This window comes from Megalobrama amblycephala, linkage group LG4 (genome assembly GCF_018812025.1).
Source record: "Megalobrama amblycephala isolate DHTTF-2021 linkage group LG4, ASM1881202v1, whole genome shotgun sequence".
Classification (NCBI taxonomy): Eukaryota; Metazoa; Chordata; class Actinopteri; order Cypriniformes; family Xenocyprididae; genus Megalobrama; species Megalobrama amblycephala.
Genome location: NC_063047.1, coordinates 11,294,868 through 11,317,006, shown reverse-complemented (window position 1 = coordinate 11,317,006; position 22,139 = coordinate 11,294,868). Strand labels below are relative to the sequence as shown.

The 22,139-nt window shown below is 36.2% G+C and overlaps 1 protein-coding gene across 1 annotated transcript; it reads left to right on the top strand.

The window, feature by feature from the left end:
- Positions 1–9: 9 nt before the first annotated feature.
- On the top strand, positions 10–21,395 carry rasl10a (RAS-like, family 10, member A). Its single transcript, XM_048187499.1, has 4 exons — positions 10–934; positions 1,054–1,322; positions 15,740–15,864; positions 18,684–21,395. The coding sequence occupies exons 2-4, from the start codon at positions 1,107–1,109 to the stop codon at positions 18,952–18,954; spliced, it is 612 nt and encodes a 203-aa protein (XP_048043456.1). The 5' UTR covers positions 10–934; positions 1,054–1,106; the 3' UTR covers positions 18,955–21,395.
- Positions 21,396–22,139: the final 744 nt, after the last annotated feature.

Here is a 22,139-nt window from a genome sequence, read left to right as displayed (position 1 = left end):
TTTACTTTTCAAAAAATTGTAAAATTTACAGCATTTTACTGTGAAAACTGCATAAATGTCTGGTTAGAGCTTTTACAGTTTTTCCCTGTATATAATACGGGAACTTACTGTTAATTTTTTTCCGTAGCGTTTTTACAATATTTTACCGTTAAAATCACATTCATTTTTTACCCAACTAATTATTTTGGTTTGAAACAGTTTCGTAAGAAAATAACAGTGTTGACATTGTGCTGAAAATCAATACTTTTGCTTGTTTACTAAACAAGCAAAGCCTATCCTGCTTGATATCGATAGAAAGGTACATTTTCACCTTGTAATCCTCCAATACTGAAAGTAAATTTGGGATATAACACGCGAGTGACCTTTTAGAGCAGTTTATAACCACTGTACATTAGCGCAATGAAACAGTCATGAATGCGCGCGCGTCAAGCGATCCACATGAGTGCGCGCGGAGGAGCAGCGCTTAGTCCAACACAGGAGCTGAAGCGACGAGAGGTCTGCGCGGATAAAGTCCACCTGCTACAATCTTACGGAGCTTAACGATGGACCTTTGCGCAGCCTGCATTTGGATTGCGGTGAGGTTCACGATCAAGCGAGCACTCATGCGCTCGCGCAGCACGCACTGCTGAGATGATGTGGGAAGATATGAGAGGTTACGAGGAGAAAGGGTCAATGGTAACCTCGAGATCGAAGAGCACGCATTATCCAGAGAGCAGCCAGATGGATACTGTTGGATACTGTTAACGTTTTCGCTCCAGAGCTGTGTGTGGGAATACTGTGGATCTCTGAGGACTGTTCCCCAATGGAATGCAGAGAAGACAGCTCAACTGCCGCAGTGAATGAAGTTGGTTTGTTGATCCATTCAATAACGGATGCTACTAACAGAGTATTTCAGCAAAAGAGATAACGAAATGTACAAGAGGACAGTAGATCTGTGAGCAAACTCTTATTTATTTCAGCATCCACGAAGTGTGTTCTCGTCGACTGTTGTAATGTAAGCACAAAAAGGCGCACGCTCACAATTCATATGATTTGTTTTGATTTGTTGAACAGTTTTCCAACTGTCTTGATCGGTAGTCGTTGTCAGCAGTCCTGATCCGCGCGGGATGGTCGAGACGCTGAGCATCGCCGTCATCGGAGCGCCTGGAGTCGGGAAAACTTCTATCATCCGGCAGTTTATTTACAATGACTTCTCTGAGACTTACACTCCCACCCAAACGAGATACGTGTACAGACCCTCGGTCATTCTTAACGGTGTTATGTACGACCTGAAGATTTTGGATGTCCCGCCAATTTCCTCCTTTCCTTCAAGCCCGAGTCAGGTACAGTAACTGGTGTAGCTATAAACAAAGCGCTGGATGCGTTAAACGTAGGCTATGTGATGCACTGTGTACCACGCATGACATTAAAAGATTAATTACAGCAAAAAAAAAAAAAAAAAAAAGAAAAGAAAAAAAAGAAAAAGAAAAGAAAAAAAGAAAGAAAAGAAAATTAAATAACATAAAATGTAGAATAAACATCCTGGTGTGTGTGTGTGTATATAGCCTAACATATAAAACAACTAGCCTAAGTGAAATATTTTACTGTAACAGGTTACAGCCTGTTGTCTTGTTGAATAGGCTAATATAGAAAAACGTAAATGATGAGGTCATTTCAACCTTTTCATCCCCAAAACAATTTTTTACAGTATTTACTATAATACATTTTAGGCCTACATGTATTGTCTCCTTAAATATATTGATTTTTTTTTATTTATTTTTTTTTACCATATATGCTAAGTTTATTAAAAACGTTTTATTCTAGCAATTTCACAGACACATAAAGTTATAAGATATTTTTACAGCGTACAATTCATGTCACATGATTAGCGCGTGTCTCTCACTGGCTGCGTCCGAAAACTGGAAAATGCTGCCTTCTGAGGACACATTTCAAGGTAGTAAGGCATCAAGGCACGTTCGAATCCAATGTTAGCTTCACTTCCTGTCTCATGAGATACCTTCCTCAGATCGATTTTTGAAGGAAGCATAGATGTATCCTTAGCTGCCTTTGATATCCCACAATCCCGTGCTTTCCATTCTGTGACAGTTGAGCTAGAAAAATAAAGATGGCGTCCGAAAGTTGCGTTTGCTGCTCAGTTTGTGTATAAATGTACGATTTTGACCAACATATTTCAATTTTGATATCATTTCTATCGAGAAATTACTACTGTAATAATTAAATATTTGTTTAGTTCTCACAAAAGCTCGCGCTATATTGCTGTAGATCATTAAACTGTTACGCTGCCTCAGAAGTCTGTCCGAAATCAGTTTCGTGAGGTACCTTCATGCACAAATGCTGCCGTACAAGTCATTCTCTTATAAGACAGCGAGGCAGCAAGACAGCTACCTAGGTTTTTGGACGCAGCCACTCATTCGTTTCTTTTGGGCCTAGAAATCTGTATAAATGTAAAAGTTTGAATGCACCGTGAAAGATTTTTATCACTGAATTATAAAAATTCCTCTCAAAAATATGGCACTTATTCACATTAGTGATTGAAATTTGTCTCGCGTTATAAAGGTTTAGGAGGAGCCTGTTTTTAATGAATGTTGATTCTTAATCCACCAGTTTGACCTTGGACCACCAAACTGTCCCTGCATGCAATTATTCAAATTCACACTTGAAATAAAAAAAATAATGCCGTTCTGTTCTTGTAAACCTTAATCAAATCGAAGTGAATCTTTAACAGATCCATTAATACACAGAGATTCCAGAGGAGAGAGGGGCTTTCCTCAGGAAAAAAAAAAAGGATCTCATTTAGAGTAGTTGCTATGGAGACATGGCTTGAACTGAGCATCTGTAAGCTTATTTTCTGTATCCTCCCTCTGGCAAATATTTCTCTCTCCCCCTCTGTCCTCCCCCATCTCTCCCTCTCATCTCTCTCTCTCTCTCTCTCTGTCACAAACACACTATTACTCTTATTATTAATTTGTGTAACAGTCTCAAAGAACCCATCCAATTATTCTTGTTAGAAAGATCCTCATAACTAAACACATCATATTTGCTAGCAATTTTACAAATGTTAGCAATGCTAGCAATTTTACGAATGCATCTGGTGTTCTTTTAAAATACATGAGTTTCCTGTTGAAACCATCAGTCACCTGTAGCTTGAAATAGTTTTGCTCAGTCCTGCTCTTATGAGATCTACTTTTGTCTCAGGTTAGCTCTAACCCTGCTCAACTGTTTGCAATTTTCAATTTTCATCTTGATTAGCTGTTTCATGTGTGTATGATTGGAGCTGACAATAAACTCTGCAGGGAGGTAGATCTTTAGAACACATCTGCTAAAATGTAATTAATTTGTGCTATCAACATTTACATCAGATTTAAATGTATTCATTTTGCAGATGTTTTGATTTATCCAAAGTGATTTACTAATCAGAATAAATCAAGCATGCAATTAAGTAGTGCTACAATGTCAACTAGCTAAATACCAGAGACTACAAATCCTTACAAATCCAGACAAATCATTGCTGCTCACTTCCTAATACTGTCAGAACCTTTACATGCAAAACATGACCAAGCAGGGATAGATATGGTCTCTTCAGAGCAAACTGCTTAAAACCCAGAATACTGCCGTTGAAGGAATACGACTTAGTTCAATTTTGACCTCTTTAGGATTTAAAGGGTACATAACACACATCTTGAGTACCTATAGAGTAGTATTGCATCCTTCATATCTCCGAAAAGCTCCTGGAGGCGTGCCTGCCGTGGGCAGAGCAAGAGTCACGAACACATGCAGCTTTTGCGTAGCGATCGTCTGCAGGCTGCGACATCATTATAAATAAAAAGGGAAGAAAAACGTTGGTGTTGTTTACTTTATATGAACTTGCACGCTGATTGCCAACAAAACACAGACATTTCATGCAGTTTTACTCACCGCCTGCGATCTGCAAATCCAGCGTTGTACTGGGACTTGTTTACAAAACACAGAAATTCCGGGACCAAACAAACATACGTGCACAGCTCCATTACTGCCCCGGAAAAACAAACTGCATCCACTGTTCCCTTAACGCTGGGTTCTTTAGGAAGTTGAAAAAGAATCTTTCCCTCACAACCAAAAACACTGTTGAAAAATCTCTCAGCTTCCGTAACCCGAAGGAAGTGTGTTGATGGGCGTGCTCTAGCTCTTGCTCTGGGTGATGTGTGTGCGCACGCTTATGAAGAAGTGCCCGTACAAGGAATTCCGCCCTTTATTACGTAATACAGGGCCATATTCGAAAAAAACTTTCCGAAACGTATCTGAATCCGGAAGGAGTGTATTTGGCACAGAAATACTCCGTCATACATCCAACTCATGTTTTGAAAATTTGTCCATTGTCCAACTCTTTAACAGTGTAAATAAGTCAGAATGCATGAAATAGCATTGCACCCTCTCTTTAAAGACGCAAAAGAGAACTCAGTTCGGTAATGGTGCACTGTCTGAGATGCAGCTTTCTGCGTGCACGCTTTGTGTGTATGTGCGCGGGTACCAAATTGAGTTTCTTTTGAGTCTTCTTGCGCTTGAATGGTGTTTGAATGTTTATTAAGACCACGACCACGTTCAAATAAAGCTTTCTAGTTTCTAAATAACAAGCAAATTTTTGATACCAAGTGGCCGAAAAGCATGACCGAATTGAACATTGCGCCAATATTGCTATCTGTGGAGCTGGGCCTGACTCCCTATAGGTTTGTCATCATCTGAAAGATTCTGTGAGATTCTGAAAAATGCTTTTTTTCAGGGTTTTCTCACCTTATTTTCCTGGAAGTACTCTGGAGTAAATTCCCTGCATCGTGACCACTTCACACATCTTGAAGACCCACTCCAGACAGAGACCACCAAGGTCACCCCGGCAACAAGTGATTCTGTTGATTGTTGCCAGGTTCTTTATTACTGACTAAGAGTGTTGACAACAGTGAAAACACAATGAAAAATAAATATTATTATAGACTGGATATATTATTATAGACTTTGTTGATTGGACAAATAAACAAAGTATTGATCCTTGGCGGTTTTGATGTCACGTCATGAAAATGGAATGAAAAAATCAAGAACGCACTGTGCAGCGATATGGAGGGTGCATTGCTTTCAGTTCTCAGATCACATTAAGACACTGCAATCTAACCGAGCTGGAGCATGCTGCAGCTTAACACCATTTAGCTCCCTTAAAGGCACGTCAGGCTGGAACACATAGAGGAGAAGGTGTGTTTGAATAGTACATCTTTATTAAAAAGCTTCTGGCTTCTTGTGACAGGTGCCAGTGTTATATGCAGACATTTATGATGAAACCCCCCCAAAAGGTCAGTTTCGATTTTTTTAACCACTAGCAAATTCATAGACACAAAGAGTTTTGATTTCTTTAGCCACCAGAAAATATATTGACATTTAAAGCAACTGTTTACTTCATCAAGCCTAAAAGTGATGCACTATAAAGCTCAACTCACTGTTACTTCAACATTATGCAGACAAAAAGCATGACTGGCCATTGACGTTGTTCATTTTTTTTAAATTCATTTTCATTTTTCTTTTTTTTTTTTTAAATTTGTGTATTTTGTGCAAGCAACATAATGTATAAATCACAAAAAAAATTATATGTATTATGATTTAATTAATTTATATTCATTTTATTACAGACTTGTTTAGTTAACAATAAGTAATGGTCTGTCAGAATACTCAGTTCTGATTGGCTGGAAGGTGTGCGTTCAAACCGTGTAATGCACAGATTTGTCCAGTCAGTTTAATGACAGCTCTATTTTAATGCACTGCTTTCATTGAAGCACACACACGCGCACACACACACACACACACACACAGAAAGAGAGAGACTGCGCACACAAAGAAACAGAAACCTCTGCTTCACTTCGGGTGGTTCTTTGCCTCCACATTATGCATAAAAATCGTGTAATTTAGACCTAGCTGTGGATTATCCCTGGCATATTTAATGCTAAAATACTCTAAAAAGTGCTAGATCCTCACATCTACCCATAATGCATCATGGTTCAGTGAAATATGTCCTGTACTCTAAATCTCTGTACTGCAATGCAATGTGCAATAGTTTCACACAGATATGCTGATATGCATTGTATAGACAACTGTGAATAATAATTTTTGACTGCTTGGCAACTTTGGTTAGTGAATGTCACAGTTTGTTCACATGATGCCATGGCAGATGGAGCAGATCAAAAGCCAGCATGATTCAGGATTTCCTATTAATGCCAGCCTCTCTTTCTCGCTCTTGTTCTCTCTGAATAATGACAACAGGGAGCTCAGTGGCATGTTCCCCCATGTCTGCAGCACTTGCTTGATCATGTAATGGTCCTCAGAATGTGATAGAATTCATTTTGCTCAGAGCCATGCACTTTCTCCTGAACTATGTTACTCACCACTAGCTGAGGACAGAATGTGTTTGTGCCCCGTGGAGATTTTGGTTGCTCTTTTTGAAGTTTAGGAATATTAACTCGGGACTTTGTGTTTCCTGCTTTGTGCTCTCACATGACTGTTTCTCAATGGCCGTAGGGCTGTCACTTAGTAGTTTTGATATTGTCACACTGCCCACTCTCATTTTGAAATACTTTTCAATGACATTGACATTCCATTCATTCCATTCTCTTCCTTTTATATGACTTTCGCTTTTTCTCTCAACACCATCTAGTTCATCTTTGAATAAGGGTGATTTGTTATGTGAAAGATCATTTTGTTTCTTAAACAATGATCTGATCAGTCTATGCAGAAGTAATTATGGTCTAATTATGGTCTAAGTAATTATGGTTACTCTTTTTTTAAGCCCTCTTTCAACAGAAATGGAATCTTTAAATTGAATCTTTATCATGAAATAATCCTGCTAGAGTGAGACTTCTCAAGCTTTTGAGAGAATTTTATATTCATGGTTTTAAAACAAATAAAATTCAGCACTGGGCTGTCTCAAGGACAGATGGTGTCATTATTTTCTTCACGGCTGAAAAGTGTAATCTCTAATTTAGGATGCATAGTCATACATCACTGTGTCAGCTGTAGTAAAAAGAAACCAATACAATAAATCTAGCTGTACACCTCAGCATAAAATTAAGAAATGTAATTCAGTAATAATACCATCAATAATCAGGGACAGTCACAAATAAAGATGGTGCAAAATGACCTTTACTGGCATGTAATGATTTAACTGAGACATGCAGTTATTTGTAGTTATTTGTCTTAATGCTTTTCTGGTTTATTTTCACGTCCACATTTGGCACCACTGTCTCTCTCTCTCTCTCTCTCTCTCTCTCTCTCTCTCTTTCTATATATATATATAGAGAGAGAGAGAGAGAGAGAGAGTATAAATTAATGTTGTGCTGAAAGTAAGAAAAAGGGTTCTTTGGCTTGTAACAATAACAGAACCATTTTTGGTGCTAAATAAGGTTCCATAAAGAACTATGCTTTGAAAGTGCTTTAGGACCTTAATGGTGTTATAATTAAAGTTTTTACAGGTACAGTACAGTCCAAAAGTTTGGAACCACTAAGATTTTTAATGTTTTTAAAAGAAGTTTCGTCTGCTCACCAAGGCTACATTTATTTAATTAAAAATACAGTAAAAAACAGTAATATTGTGAAATATTATTACAATTTAAAATAACTGTGTACTATTTAAATATATTTGACAAAGTAATTTATTCCTGTGATGCAAAGCTGAATTTTCAGCATCGTTACTCCAGTCTTCAGTGTCACATGATCCTTCAGAAATCATTCTAATATGCTGATTTGCTGCTCAATAAACATTTATGATTATTTTCAATGTTGAAAACAGTCGTGTACTTTTTTTTTCAGGATTCCTTGATGAATAGAAAGTTCAAAAGAACAGCATTTATCTGAAATACAAAGCTTCTGTAGCATTATACACTACCGTTCAAAAGTTTGGGGTCAGTAAGAATTTTTATTTTTATTTTTTTGAAAAGAAATTAAAGAAATGAATACTTTTATTCAGCAAGGATGCATTAAATCAATCAAAAGTGGCAGTAAAGACATTTATAATGTTACAAAAGATTAGATTTCAGATAAACACTGTTCTTTTGAACTTTCTATTCATCAAATAATCCTGAAAAAAAATATTGTACACAAATATTTTGTACAATTGTACACATTAAATGTTTCTTGAGCAGCAGATCAGCATATTAGAATGATTTCTGAAGGATCATGTGACACTGAAGACTGGAGTAACAATGCTGAAAATTCAGCTTTGCATCACAGGAATAAATTACTTTGTGAAATATATTCAAATAGAAAACAATTTTAAATTGTAATAATATTTCACAATATTACTGTTTTTACTGTATTTTTAATTAAATAAATGTAGCCTTGGTGAGCAGACGAAACTTCTTTTAAAAACATTAAAAATCTTAGTGGTTCCAAACTTTTGGACTGTACTGTATATCTTTACAGTTATAATGTGTCTCTTTTATTTATGTAAAAACAATTACGTTTATGAAGGACAAAATTAGCAAAAATGGACAGTATGTGAGCCCTTTACAATGTTAAAAGGAAAAAGTGATATGCAGTCATGGGATAACTTTAATGTCTTTTATGACTGTATGTTTATGCATAAAGTAATAATTAAAAAATCTAACAATATTTGTCATATCAAGATAAGTATCCTTAACTGAACAGAGCTGCTCACACTTGCATGTTCTGTTAAACTAAAAAAAGAAAAAGTAATTACTGGTATGAAACCACTAAGAACCTGAAAGTTAAAATTTATAGACATTTTAAAGAACCCTGAACTCTAGCACAAAGAAACATTTCAGCATATAAAGGGTTCTTCAAGATGAAATGGTTTCAAATAGAGCTGTTACATGTAAAGAACCTTTAAAGAACCATCTTTTTTTAGAGTGTGAATAAACGTGTGGCAGAAAGAAAGATATTATGCAATATTAGGTGAGAAAATCAATGTTTAGGTATGCTATTAAAAAAAAAAAATTTTGGTATACTCCTTGATTTAAACTGTGGTACACTTCAAAACCCGATAAGTTCAGAGTACTCAAAATTATTGTAGACAACGATTACCTAAAAAATGTAAGTAAAGCAACGCAAATCTTTTAAGTAAAGAATAATTATAAATAACAATTAAGTCAAACTGATTTTTTTCATTTTAGTTTTATTTAATGCTTAAGTCCACTGTACTTAAAATGATTGTTTGCCATACATAATGTTTCTTATTTTTCGATTATTTTGATGCAGTGGTCGTAAAACCCAATAAGTTCAGAATACTCAAAACATTTAAGTAAACAACTTAAAAGATTATTTTAGTAGAACTTAAAAAATATATATTTGATACTACCAAAATTCAGTAATTATAACTTAAGGCGAGACACCCCAGGTGAATAGAGTAAAGAAAATAACTAATAGATATCACCATACTTCCCCAGCTGGTTGATTACATTAAAAATTGCAAACATTTGTATTACAAGTTTTCTAAAATTTTATGTTTGCATATGCAAATGAGGCATTATCTAATTAAATATGCTCTAATTTGCATACATTTCTAGAACAAAAATCTGAATACTGGATGAAGTCAGGTTAAAAATTCTCTTTTAATTTTTTGGACATATTAAATTAAAAGGTTTTTACAGAGGGAATTTTGGATATCTCTTTTTATCACTCCATAAATTAGAAAATACTATCAACAGCCAGAAAAAAATAATAATTTTCACCATTTTTTTAGGAATAAAATGTTGTATAAAGTCCTGCAAATTATATATCAACAAATCCCTCAGTAAAAACCTTCAGAATATAGATAGGAATAAAACTGTAAAGTTTGTTGTATGTAAGTTCTGCTGAAGTGGAGATTTTTGACTCAGAGCAGGAGAAAAAACTCATTTTGAGAAAATGGCCTTTAAAGATATTGACTGTAATTGAAATCTATAGACGCAAATAGATAAAGTGCTATAAAACATACACTTTGAAGTGTATTTTGTATGTTTTCTTTCCACCAGTCTGAAAAAACACCTTATGAAAAGCCAAAACACCCAAAATCTCAAAAGTGACAGATGCCTGAAAAAACAGTGTTTTGCCTGTAGTGTCTCGCCTTAATTGAATATTGAATAAACTAACACCTAATCTTTACAGTTAAGTTTTTGTTAGCGACAGCACACCAGCATGCATTAATATAACCATCAAAGAGACTATCACTATTTACTTGCATGAACTGTTAACTGTCATGCAGTATATATAGCCTTGATGTTTCACAGCCCATTCTCGACCTAACCACAGGCACCACTCTTCACCACGATGGTAACCCTAAAAACTTCAACATCACAGAAACACCTTTAAATACCAAAAATAACAGAATGTTAAACAATAACACATCTTCCCCTGTATTAATCTTGTGAAAAAATACCCAATCTTTATAAGTTAGTAGTACTGTTTGGGTTATAGGGTAGGCAATTTCACAGAGTCTAGCAATATCAAGCTAGCTTTGAAAGCATAAGATCCCACCCTCCCTTCAGAGTGCTCACTAAATCCACGCCTCCTTCAAAACACATGAACACACACAGCCAGAGCACAGTCTGCAAAGAGTCACAAGAGACGGCATTAAAATTACCTCATGTCTCAAAGCACATAACATTATAATAATAACTAATGTAAACAACTAGAGTTCTGACTTGTACTACCTGACTGCTGCAGATTCATTTCGCCGTTGATAGTGTTGCCATAGAAATGCATAATTCGGATTCCAAGGATCTGAACAGCTCCAAGTACAAACGTCACAGGTTGCCATCTCTTAATTACGATAATTACAACATGGTGTGAATGCAGCATAATTTTGTCTGCGCGAGCAGAGCGCACGGAGATATGAAAATACATATGCTCACAGGCAGTTAAGACATTCTATCATTGCATTCGGACCGAATGCAGTGATTGGATGAAAATTTTTTGGTCCTGAGACTTCCACAGAAGATATATGTCGATTTTTATATATTTAGACCACTTTTATTAATGATTGCTATTATGATGTGAAGAGAGTTTCAACCAGTATAACAAAAAAAGTACTTCTGAAAACATTGCCAACCATACCTTTAATTATTCAAAAAGCCACATTGTAATGTACATTTTTGCACTTAAAGTGGAATATATATTTTTTAATATTTATTTTATTTTTAATTGATGTTTTATATGATTTTATTTATATTACAAAATTGTATTTTTAGTAATATTGAATAGAATTCAAATTTTCGTTCTTAAACATACTTCAAATAATTTTCAGAAAGAACTATCAATTAATTATAAAACTGATGGACTTTCATGTAGTCCTAAATAGACCTTTTTTCCTGCTCCTATTTTAGCCTAATAGTATCTCTCCAAGCTGTCGTCCATTCAGGAGAACATCAAACACACACACAGGGATTAGATCACATGTATTCGTGAAATCACTTGGCAGCTTTCAGCAGCACGGTTACCCATTCAGCAATTTCTGGTGGACGTCTTCCAAACTTCCAAAGATCTTTTTCCTTTAAGTGGATACCTTCGTTGCCCAGAAGAGAATGTTGAATCATGATGAAAGTGAATTTGTCCTCTCTCTAACTCAAACTCACAGGGAAGAACAGCACTGTGGCTTGACAAGGAGAGAGAGAGAGACAAACTTCTATTTTTAGCTTTCACGGGGATGGCAGCGCATCTGAAACATCTAACAGGCACACTGAGGGAGTGTTTATGTAAGAACAGTGCTCAGCAGAAAAGACCGGAAGCTTTAAGGCTTACAGTATTGACAGGAATTGGTCTTGTGCTCTATAGTTAATGCCCAAAACCGGTGTAGATAATTGCTTCAATCTACCAATCATCACTGAGCTAGAACTCCATGAAATGTTGAGTTTCTGCTTAATAAGGTCTGAGAACCGTCAGATTTCCCAGTAGAAACGGAGGGTAAGGCGTCTGCTTTTGATATGCAGCAAATTGAAAAAAAAGAAAAGAGCAAAAGAGAAATGGGGAAAAAAGGACAGAGACTTCTTATTCAACATCCAAGGACTGGTTTAAACCCAAATTTACACATACTCTCTCTCCCCTCCTATTTTTGGTTTTATACATGATCAGTCAGAGGCCGGAGAGTGTGATAAGAATGAAGAAAATTCTGAGGTCCATATTATGCTGTTTTTGACCCATCATTGTGACACCTTATTTTGCCTTCCACAGAAGAATGCAAGTAATACATGTTTTGATTAACATGAGGGTGAGTACAAAATGATGGTGAATTCATTCAATTGAAATAGCCCTCCTCCCTTGTCTGTTTATGCTATAATGATCAACAATATGCCAGTGTGTTTATCTGCACGCCAAGTTGTTTCATTATTACACTAATGAGCGAGTGTGAATCTCAGTGCAGCATCAGAGGGGTCATCTCTGACTGAGTGTAAAATATTAGCAGTCTGCTGCTTTTCTAACATCAGTAGAGGATGAAAGTAATTATTCCTGTCAAGATGAATGCGCAAACACTGTCTTTGCTACAGCTGACATCGATTTTCTTTACAAGCAAGATCAGCTTGTGACGAATGGCTTCAATTTGACTTCCCCCTCTCACTCGATTTTTCTTCTGTTCAACCTCAACACACACCCGCAAATGCAGATCACAATCAATATGGCAATTAAACAGGATCTACTGGAATTTCACCACATGCAAGCTCTATCCAGTACAATCACTGATTCTTTAGAGTTCGGTTCATAGAGATGTTCTGTGGATGTTCATTTTTTGATTAATAATTACAAGGGCACAAGAACTATTTATAATTATCTGCCTGGATAAATCATTTATAATAAGCAATGCAATATTCCATAAAAAATAAAAAAAAATAGAGCAATAAAATAATGATCCAATTCATGGGGACTTTAATAACATGTGACTCTTTTACCATCCTAGCGACTAACATTATTTGAGTCGCTATTGTACGAATGTCAAAAAAAAGATGTTGCACATTTATTGTTGTATACAATATTCACTAAAACATTCACGCCAATGCAGATCATGTAAAAACCCTAATTAAAACCTGTGTAATTCAAATATATAGGCTATCAAATAATACAATATTTAATGTCATGGTATGACATGATGTACTGCATTTTAAAGGTGTAAATGAATATTGGAATTGATATTCAGTTCATATCACAAGAGCTCCCTGAGAAGAGTGGACTGGAGGGGAGGGAGGGAGATAGGAGATGGGGTCACTGTGTCACGGTTGAAGAAATTTGCTCGCTGCCTTATTCAGCGGTCCCCCATTCAGCGGTGATGTGTAATTACTTTGGGTAAATCATTACTATTCATTGGCTGCAACCTTATATTCTCCCCCACTCTTTTGAACTAATGAGAATGGCCACTATAACACACACACACCAGAGTGAATGTTGCGCTCTCACCTTGGTCGGAATATAGATAGCTGCTATTAGGAACTTAGAAATTTGTTGAACAAAGAAATGTGATTTTATATCATTTTGTTCTATTTTCTTTGTTTATGTCTTTCCTGCAATTAAAGGGTTAGTTCACCCAAAAATTTAAATGATGTCATTAATGACTCACCCTCATGTCGTTCCAAACCCGTAAGACCTCCGTTAATCTTCGGAACACAGTTTAAGATATTTTAGATTTAGTTCGAGAGCTTTCTGTCCCTCCATTGAAAATGTATGTACGGTAGACTGTCCATGTCCAGAAAGGTAATAAAAACATCATCAAAGTAGTCCATGTGACATCAGTGGGTTAGTTAGAAGTTTTTGAAGCATCGAAAATACATTTTGGTCCAAAAATAACAAAAACTACGACTTTATTTAGCATTGTCTTCTCTTCCGGGTCTGTTGCATATCCTCCGCAGTGACGCTGCTTCTTCTTCTTCTTTCCTGTTTTACGGTGGTTGGCATCCAGCTTATTGGTGCATTACTGCCCCCTTCTGCTCCGGACAGTGACGCGATTAGGACATCCGTGACATAGACACCTATGCACCATTTTAAAAATTATAGCAATACCAAAATACAAACAATGTAGAATAGCTTGAATACAGCGTGCGTCTCCCTCAGACTGTAAACGAAGCTTGGGCGCACCAGATAACACGTCATCAGCGTCACTGTCCGGAGCAGAAGGGGGCGGTACACCTTTCTGGACATGGACAGTATACCATACATACATTTTCAATGGAGGGACAGAAAGCTCTTGGACTAAATCTAAAATATCTTAAACTGTGTTCCGAAGATGAAAGGAGGTCTTACTGGTTTGGAACGACATGAGGGTGAGTCATTAATGACATCATTTTCATTTTTGGGTGAACTAACCCTTTAAAGTCACATTCAGTTATATGGTCCTCCTTCATTATTTCCAACAAAGAACTAGTGCTTTATTAATTTAAAGTTTATTCAAAACTTAAATCAAACTTGTTTCCTAGTTTTTTTCCGCATTTCAACAACATTTTATGCTGTTTGTTTGTCTATGTATATTATTTCTCTCTTTTTTGGCCTCTTATTAGAAAAAAAAATAAATTATATTATTACAATTATACTATAATTATGTTATTTTAGTTAAAATGACAAAAAGAGAAAATATATTTTATGCTGAAATTTTTAGGCTATACTTACAGAAAACATAGCAGGTAGGTGTTATCACATTTCTGCAGAATTATATTTTGGTTGTATGTAATTCTAGTATTTGCATGCTAAAATTAAAAACAAAATTCTCGAAATATGGTCTTTTTTCCTCTTTTTTGATTATTCAAATAGTCTATGCTGCACAGTCATGGTTTCTTGACCTTTAAAGGGGACAAGATGTAATATAAGTCTCTGGTGTCCCGAGAATGTGTCTTTGAAGTTTCAGCTCAAAATACCCTACAGATAATTTATTATAGCATGTCAAATTTGCCCCTATTTGGGTGTGAGCAAAAAAACACGGCATTTTTGTGTGTGTCTCTTTAAATGCAAATGAGGCCCGCTTACCAGAAGAGGGCGGAGCTTTAACAGCTCCTGCTTCAATTGCTCAACAACAACAAAGCTGGAGAATCTCACGCAGCAAAAATGGCGATTGTTTTCACCCTCACATTGTTCAAACCGGAGTCGGACACTGATGGAGAGACTCAGGAAGAAGTTACAACTTTTAGAATGCATCTGGATGTTGCTGAACAGTTAGTGAATAAATGTATGTAGTTGCTGTGGAGTGGATTCAGCTCATTGACAAGCATGTGCCGTCATGTTAATCTTTTGTACAAATACAGCGTTGAATTGAGCCTCATCTGTGAAGCAGTCCAGCGTAAAATGACAGCATGGCAACAACACTCTACTACAATAACTCTTCCTCTTCTCTAAAGCTGCCTAACATGGCCTTGCCCCCTTTGTTGCATGATCTTGGGGGCAGGGTTTATGTAAATTTTAGGGTTAGTGATTTCACTAACCCAGAAAGAAGCTTGTTGTAGTCCCTACCAGCTGTTAAAGAAAATATCTCCCTTTGCATTGAACTTTGCAGATGTTGTTTATGCTCAAACAGCAGCATTACACACTAACTAAAGTTAAAAAAGTGAAACCATAATCAACCACCCCTTTAATGTTTTACTGCTACAGTACGTAACCTAACTGCAAGCAAAATTCATCCGTACAATGTGGTAAAAGTATTTTATATTTGATTATTTTCATGAATTAATTGTACATTGGCTTTCTAGCATTGCAAATAAACAGCAGTCAATCAGTCATCATCTGTTTGATTAAGTGTTTATGTCTGTTTGTTTGTTTCCATCAGGAGTGGTTGGATGCGCGGTGTAGAGGAGTCCGCAGCGCTAACGCCTACATTCTGGTCTATGACATCTGCTGTGTGGAGAGCTTTGAGTATGTCAAGATGATCCGACAGCAAATTGTGGATAACAGGTATGACAGAGCTCATTCGGAACCTGAAAGAATAATAGAGAATGACTGTCATGTTATAACAGATCCAATAAAAAGACATTCCTTCTGTTATTGTTTGAATGGGATCAACTGTGGTCATTGAAACCATTTTTACTCTGCTCAGTAGCACATCAGCACTGATTAATGTGAATGTATCAGCTGCAGTGACAAACTACTGATCGGTTTTGATGTTTTTAATTACAGTTGGCCCTTGTTTCCCCAGCTGATGCTGAGATAATGAGGTGACATTTGAGAATATGGATGAGTGACAGTTACAGAGCATGGACACTGTCACCATTCAGTACAGCTGATAAGAATATAATAGATGCCAGTGAGAAAATTCTTTTACATATGCAGGTCTCGTGCCCATAGATAGTGTGCAGCATCATGTATTTGCATAAAGGTCTTATGTGAACTGAATGAATGACAGAAAATGATCTGCAGTCTCCACCCTTAACCGTTTTCTTCCCCCACAATATCATACCTGTGTTTTACAAATGCTTCACGTTCTCACTGCGTGTGCTTTGAAAAAATTTCTTAATGCAACAAAAAAGTCTTTTGGACAATTTTGAATCTTTTTTAATGATCACTGTATTTAGTTACCGGTTCTTATATATATATATAGAGAGAGAGAGATGTATGTTGAATGTAGACTCAATATACATGCAGACGGTGTGCTGGGAGCAGCTGAGAAGGTTCTCAGAAAAGTGCTTGGACTAAATGTGGACTTGAAAGGTTTGAACATTAGTGAGGGTGTAGACAGGGGAGTCATACTGAGAAAGCACAGATAAACCATATGAAAGGAGGATAAATCAGTGTGAAAACATGACACAAGCAGCCAGACACAGGCATGAGGGATTGGTGTAGGCTTATGAAACACAATGGAATTGGTCTGTCTGAAAGATTATTCACCTCTTTTGTGCTGATATTACTCACTCACATTCTTTTCTCTCTCACTATTTTTACACAAATATTGAAACATATATATATATAACAGCATAAATCCTCAGTATTTGATTGAACTAAAATGAGTAGAATCAGAATAATAGCAGTAATAATATTATTCGTTTTAATATATTACAATGAATAAGATGAAATGGCCTTGGATTCTCAATAAACATAATGTGTTAAATTAAACTTTTTAAATATTTATCATATGTAATTTGGTGCCATTATTAATTTGTTATTATTAGGGCTGTCAATTCAATGCATTAATTAATTATCAATGGAAAAATATTGTGAACAAAATTATTTAATGCATTTAATACAGTTGATTGGTGACAAACATGAAGCAGGGCAACAACTCACTGTGATGGAGCTTATAGAATGCAGTTAGAACGGCCCTACACTTCAAGATATCAGGGCAAAAATGCCCCTGTATGATTTTTTTGTCTCATATTTATATCATATGATATACTGTAGTTAAGCAACAAGCGCAATATCACACCAGTGCTATTTTTGTCCCGAATAGCACGTGCAAATGTGATATTGATTTTATACATTTCAATAAATAATAAATTATTGTGTTATATTTTAGACACATTATTGTCGCTTGGAGAAATATTAAAATATTAGATGTAAAGCCAGAGAAGAACTGTTGTGAGTCTCCAAGCAACACAGCAGTGTTTCATTACTGAATGAATCCACGTTTTGAGCGAATCAATCGGGTGAACCAATGATTCAATGGCCAATTCATAAAGAGAGACATTTACTTCATTCCTGAATGAATCAGCTGAACAAATCAAATGAATGAATGACTCAATGACTTAATCATTTAGATTTTTACAGTTTAGTTTCTTATTTAGAGTATCTCTTCATTAAAAAAACAATTTCATATTTTGGGGATAGTTTGTCCAAAAATGAAAATTCTGTTTATTTACATTTACTTACCCTCATGTCATTTCAAACCTGTATGACTTTCTTTCTTTTGCGGAACATAAAAGATGATATTTTGAGTGGTGGTAACCAAACTCTTTTGGTCTGTAAATATATCTAAATACCTATTCAGATGCAGCTTCATTGTAGCCTACAGGTTTATGTATAATAAATTCTATGTTGAATCAAATAAAATATTTCTTTCTGAAGCTACTTTTTGTAATGTCTGTTTGATGCATTTCTCATTTTATCAAAATGACTTTATGTTAAATAATTGGCACATCATGTAATTAATTTGATTAAAAATGTTAATCACTTGGCAGCCTTAGTAATTATATAAAGATACTCAAAGCCTATATTAATTGTCCAGACATTTATTTAATAGCTACATATATTCATATTTTCATTTTTTTCTAAGGAAATGAAATAAAGTACAAGCTAGCAATTTCATTTGAGCTCCTTGTGCACCAGTGAATTGCCAATTAAATTTATTACACATTTTTCCTATTGAACAAAACGCACACATACACACACACTTGCCTTTGAAGCCTCCGGACATGAAACGCATTCATTCTCCACTATGTGTGAATGTAACCTTCAAGCAGTCAAGCGAGAAAGGACACACATCACACATTCTCCAGCACACATTATGAGCTCTGTGCCTTTTTTTGTAGAGCGTGTCAAGGAGCTGAGAGGCTTTTAATGTTTTTAATGTTTAATGTTTAACGTGTGCCTGTGCATGTTTCCTGAAGATATGAACATGCAAACCTGAACAAATATTATGTTGCAAGAAATGATCAATACTCATGTGGTCGGTTTGTTTTTTACTCAATACTTCCCTCTTAAACCTCTTTTTCTATTGCTTCTCCCTCCTGCCATCTCACCTATCTTGCCTGTCTCTGTCTCTTTTTGTGTCTTTCCATAAGAGTGGGCAGCAGCAGTGAGGTGCCCATCCTGGTGGTAGGCAGTAAGCGGGACCTTCAGCGGCAGCGGTTCACCCAGCGCAGGGCCGTGTCAGTACTGGTGAAGAAGACCTGGAAGTGCGGTTATGTCGAGTGCTCCGCCAAGTATAACTGGCATGTGCTTCTGCTCTTTAAAGAACTCCTGGGAATAGCCGTGGCAAGAGGACTGCGCCCAAACCACACCTCTATCCGTCTCCAGGGGGCATTGCAGAGGAACCGCTGTAATATCATGTGACAGATATGTAGCCTTTTTTTTTTTTTTTTTAATTTATGCTTATTTAGGACCAGTTTGTGTTTACAGAGTCTTATTTATCTGATTTAAACTGGTCCTAAGTCAGTATACTTAAAGTCAACTTTGCTGAACCACAAGGATGGAGCTTTGGGGAGAAACTGTCAATCAAAATGGCTGGAATACTACCACCTAGGGGCCTCTGTAACTGATGCATTCTTCTGATGGATTACCTTATGTACTACTGATTTCACTTTTCTCCAGCGTACTCTTACAAACAGAAAAATGAAAGCAGATAAGGGTTTTTTTTTCTTACCAAAGTCTGTCAGGATGAGAGTAGGATATTACATTGGTCTCAAACTGAGTATAATTCATTTCCCCTTCCTGCTTTGATTTAAATTCAGATGCTGTGGGTTCAGGTGTATTCCAGAATGGCAGTTTTTAACTCTTGCTTGGAAAGAGCTTTTATTAAGGGATATACTTATGATTTAAGAATAATGATGAGTGAACGTTTGTGAACCCTTTGAAATGATCTGTTATCTATTCTCCCATTCATTGGTCCACCTTACAAAGACCCGGCAAAAGTGTGTATAGTATTCTTATAGTGTGGTTGGGGTGACATTTTTTGTTGGAACAGCTTTCTTTTTCAATGGCAAAATTTGAATGGTTTTAATTCTTTCTGATGAGCTGTCCTTCCATGCACACCCCTCCAGTTCAGTGTTTTGTCCCATGGTGGATATATGAACAAGGGAACAGATGCCTGCAGATCTTTGGCTGTTATCCTGGACTAATCCCGCTGAGCTGTTTCAATCAATTTCAATGTAACAATGGAAATGAAGTTCTACTGTGGGTTCACAATCTACCCGAGTGTGGATTTGTGAAGGCCGTAGTCAGTAACTTAACTCTTTTTAGCCTTATGTGAACATCAAAAACACTTCCTCTGAAGCCCATTAATAAAATTTTTATAAGTCTTTTAAAAAAAAACTTCATAGCACATATGCCAAGTCAGGTGTATGCCAACACATATACTATATATTAACTGCATTGCAATTTACATATGCCCTGCCAAATCTAGTAACAATGGCAAACATCCTACCTCCTAAATATATATCATTGAAGAAATGAGGCACAAAACAAAGTCTAAAGTCTTCCTCTGACAGGATAGTGAGGTGTTGTGTACAGATTTCAGCAAGCATGTACAATCACTGGCACTCGAGAAGCTGTGAGAAGTGATGATAAAGCTAACAGATCCTCTGGAGCTTCCCTAAACCTGAAGATTTCTGCTGAACCAAGATGCAGAGGAGGCTTACGTCCTTTACTGCAGCAGACTGCAGTCTATAGTAGTGGATGACAGCACAATCCACATCCTCTCTGGAGTATTTCTGAAAACAGAATACATTAAAGTTACAGTGGTTCAGTGTCTGCAGAGAGATTCAGGTTTGTTTTTGTTTTTTTGGGCTAGTTTTTTCTATGCTACTCTCCTCTAGCGTAGAGAACACGTAGACGTTTGGCCTTTAAATGAGCTAATATAGAGAGTGTTCTCTGGACATGTACTGATTGATTGGTTGGCCGTGTGGAAGTGTTGATTCAAAGCAAGAGCTGACGCACTGCTACACATATTCTGCTCTGAGGTAATAAACAGTGGAGCTCTGGCACATGAGTGGAGGTTTGTTGACTGAGAAAATTGATGGTCATTGGGAAGCCACACACCCACCCCGAATGCTTTCCTATGACAGAAAAAAAGGTCATAAGACATAATTTTCTCATACCAGACACAGAGTGTGCATTGGAGAAAAATCCCTCGTTCCTCGCAAATGCAACTCTGACAGCCATCTATGCACATCTTACATGACTCAAAAGAGCTGAGAACTTCTGTCCGCAGGTGGAAACATAAATAAGTTAGTAACTTAGGTCATCCTTCAGACTTTTCTGTTTAATAGAGCTGCATGCTTTAATTGACAAACATAAATCATTCAGGGGTAAATTTGCACTGTATGTACCTACAAGGAGATCTTTGTAACAGTACTTGAGCATCGTTTTTGTCTTTTTGTATAATGCTAGTGTGAAGCTTAGCTTGTAGCTTAAGTGTAAGTGATGGAGATACAGTCAGGTTAGTATTATAAAGCAGCAGAGAGGGGCTCATACATTTGCATGCCACACAGTGTTAAGTGCTATGGTTGTGGACTGAGGACTAGACAACATGTAGCAGATGTCATGTTCTTGTGGAAAGTGTCCTGTGCTAGTAATGTTAAAGGCTTTAGACTGAACATTCAGACATGCTGAATATGGATTCTCTTGGTAGGACTGTCTGTTTTTTTTTTTTGTGTGTCAATTTGTTTTAAATTTTAAAGGGCTACCTGCTTTTTCTAATATGGAAACAAATGTTTTTGTCTTTTTAGTAGTTGTAATGTTTCATCAATGAAAAATTAATAAACCCTTTCAAACGACGTCTGAACTATTCTCCCATGCTGAATATTTCATACATCACTTGTGTCTGATATCCCAATCTAAGTGCTTGTGCCACATTTGAAGCTCTCTGGCGACATCAACTGGTGAGAGATCACAAAACATCACATGATTGCAGTCTGGAGGAAACCTTCTATAAATTCTCCAAAACAAAAAAACAACAAAAAACTTTTACACGATTATTAGTAACCACTGTAAAAGCAGTTCAAAACAATATGCCTATTATAACATTAGTATGACTGTACAAAAGCACATTACACTACAAAAATAAAACAACATAAATATAAGATAAATATAAAACGGCATTTATCAAATATTTCTTAACATTATTGAATTTAATATTTTAATTTTCACAAGCTGTTTTTAGCTACTGTATACAGAAATTACAATTGTTTTAACTTTTAACTATTATTTTGCATTTTAGACTCATTTTAAGCACAAAGTACGTGTATTATTTTATTTTATTTTTGATTTATTCGTATCTGATGGTACCTTCACCACTTAGTTAAGACGTGTTTGTGGAAATTGCTGCGTTGTGACTGCGGAACTTTTGTGGACGTTTAACATTGTGCAGAACAATCTCGCACCCTGTTGAGGCCCTGTTATAAAACATACAAACAGTATTACTTTAAAGGTGCTAAAGAGGATGTTTTGTTTTATACATTTTTGCAATATTACTTGAAACTGTCTTTACTAACTGATAAAAGACTATTTATTAGGTGCAC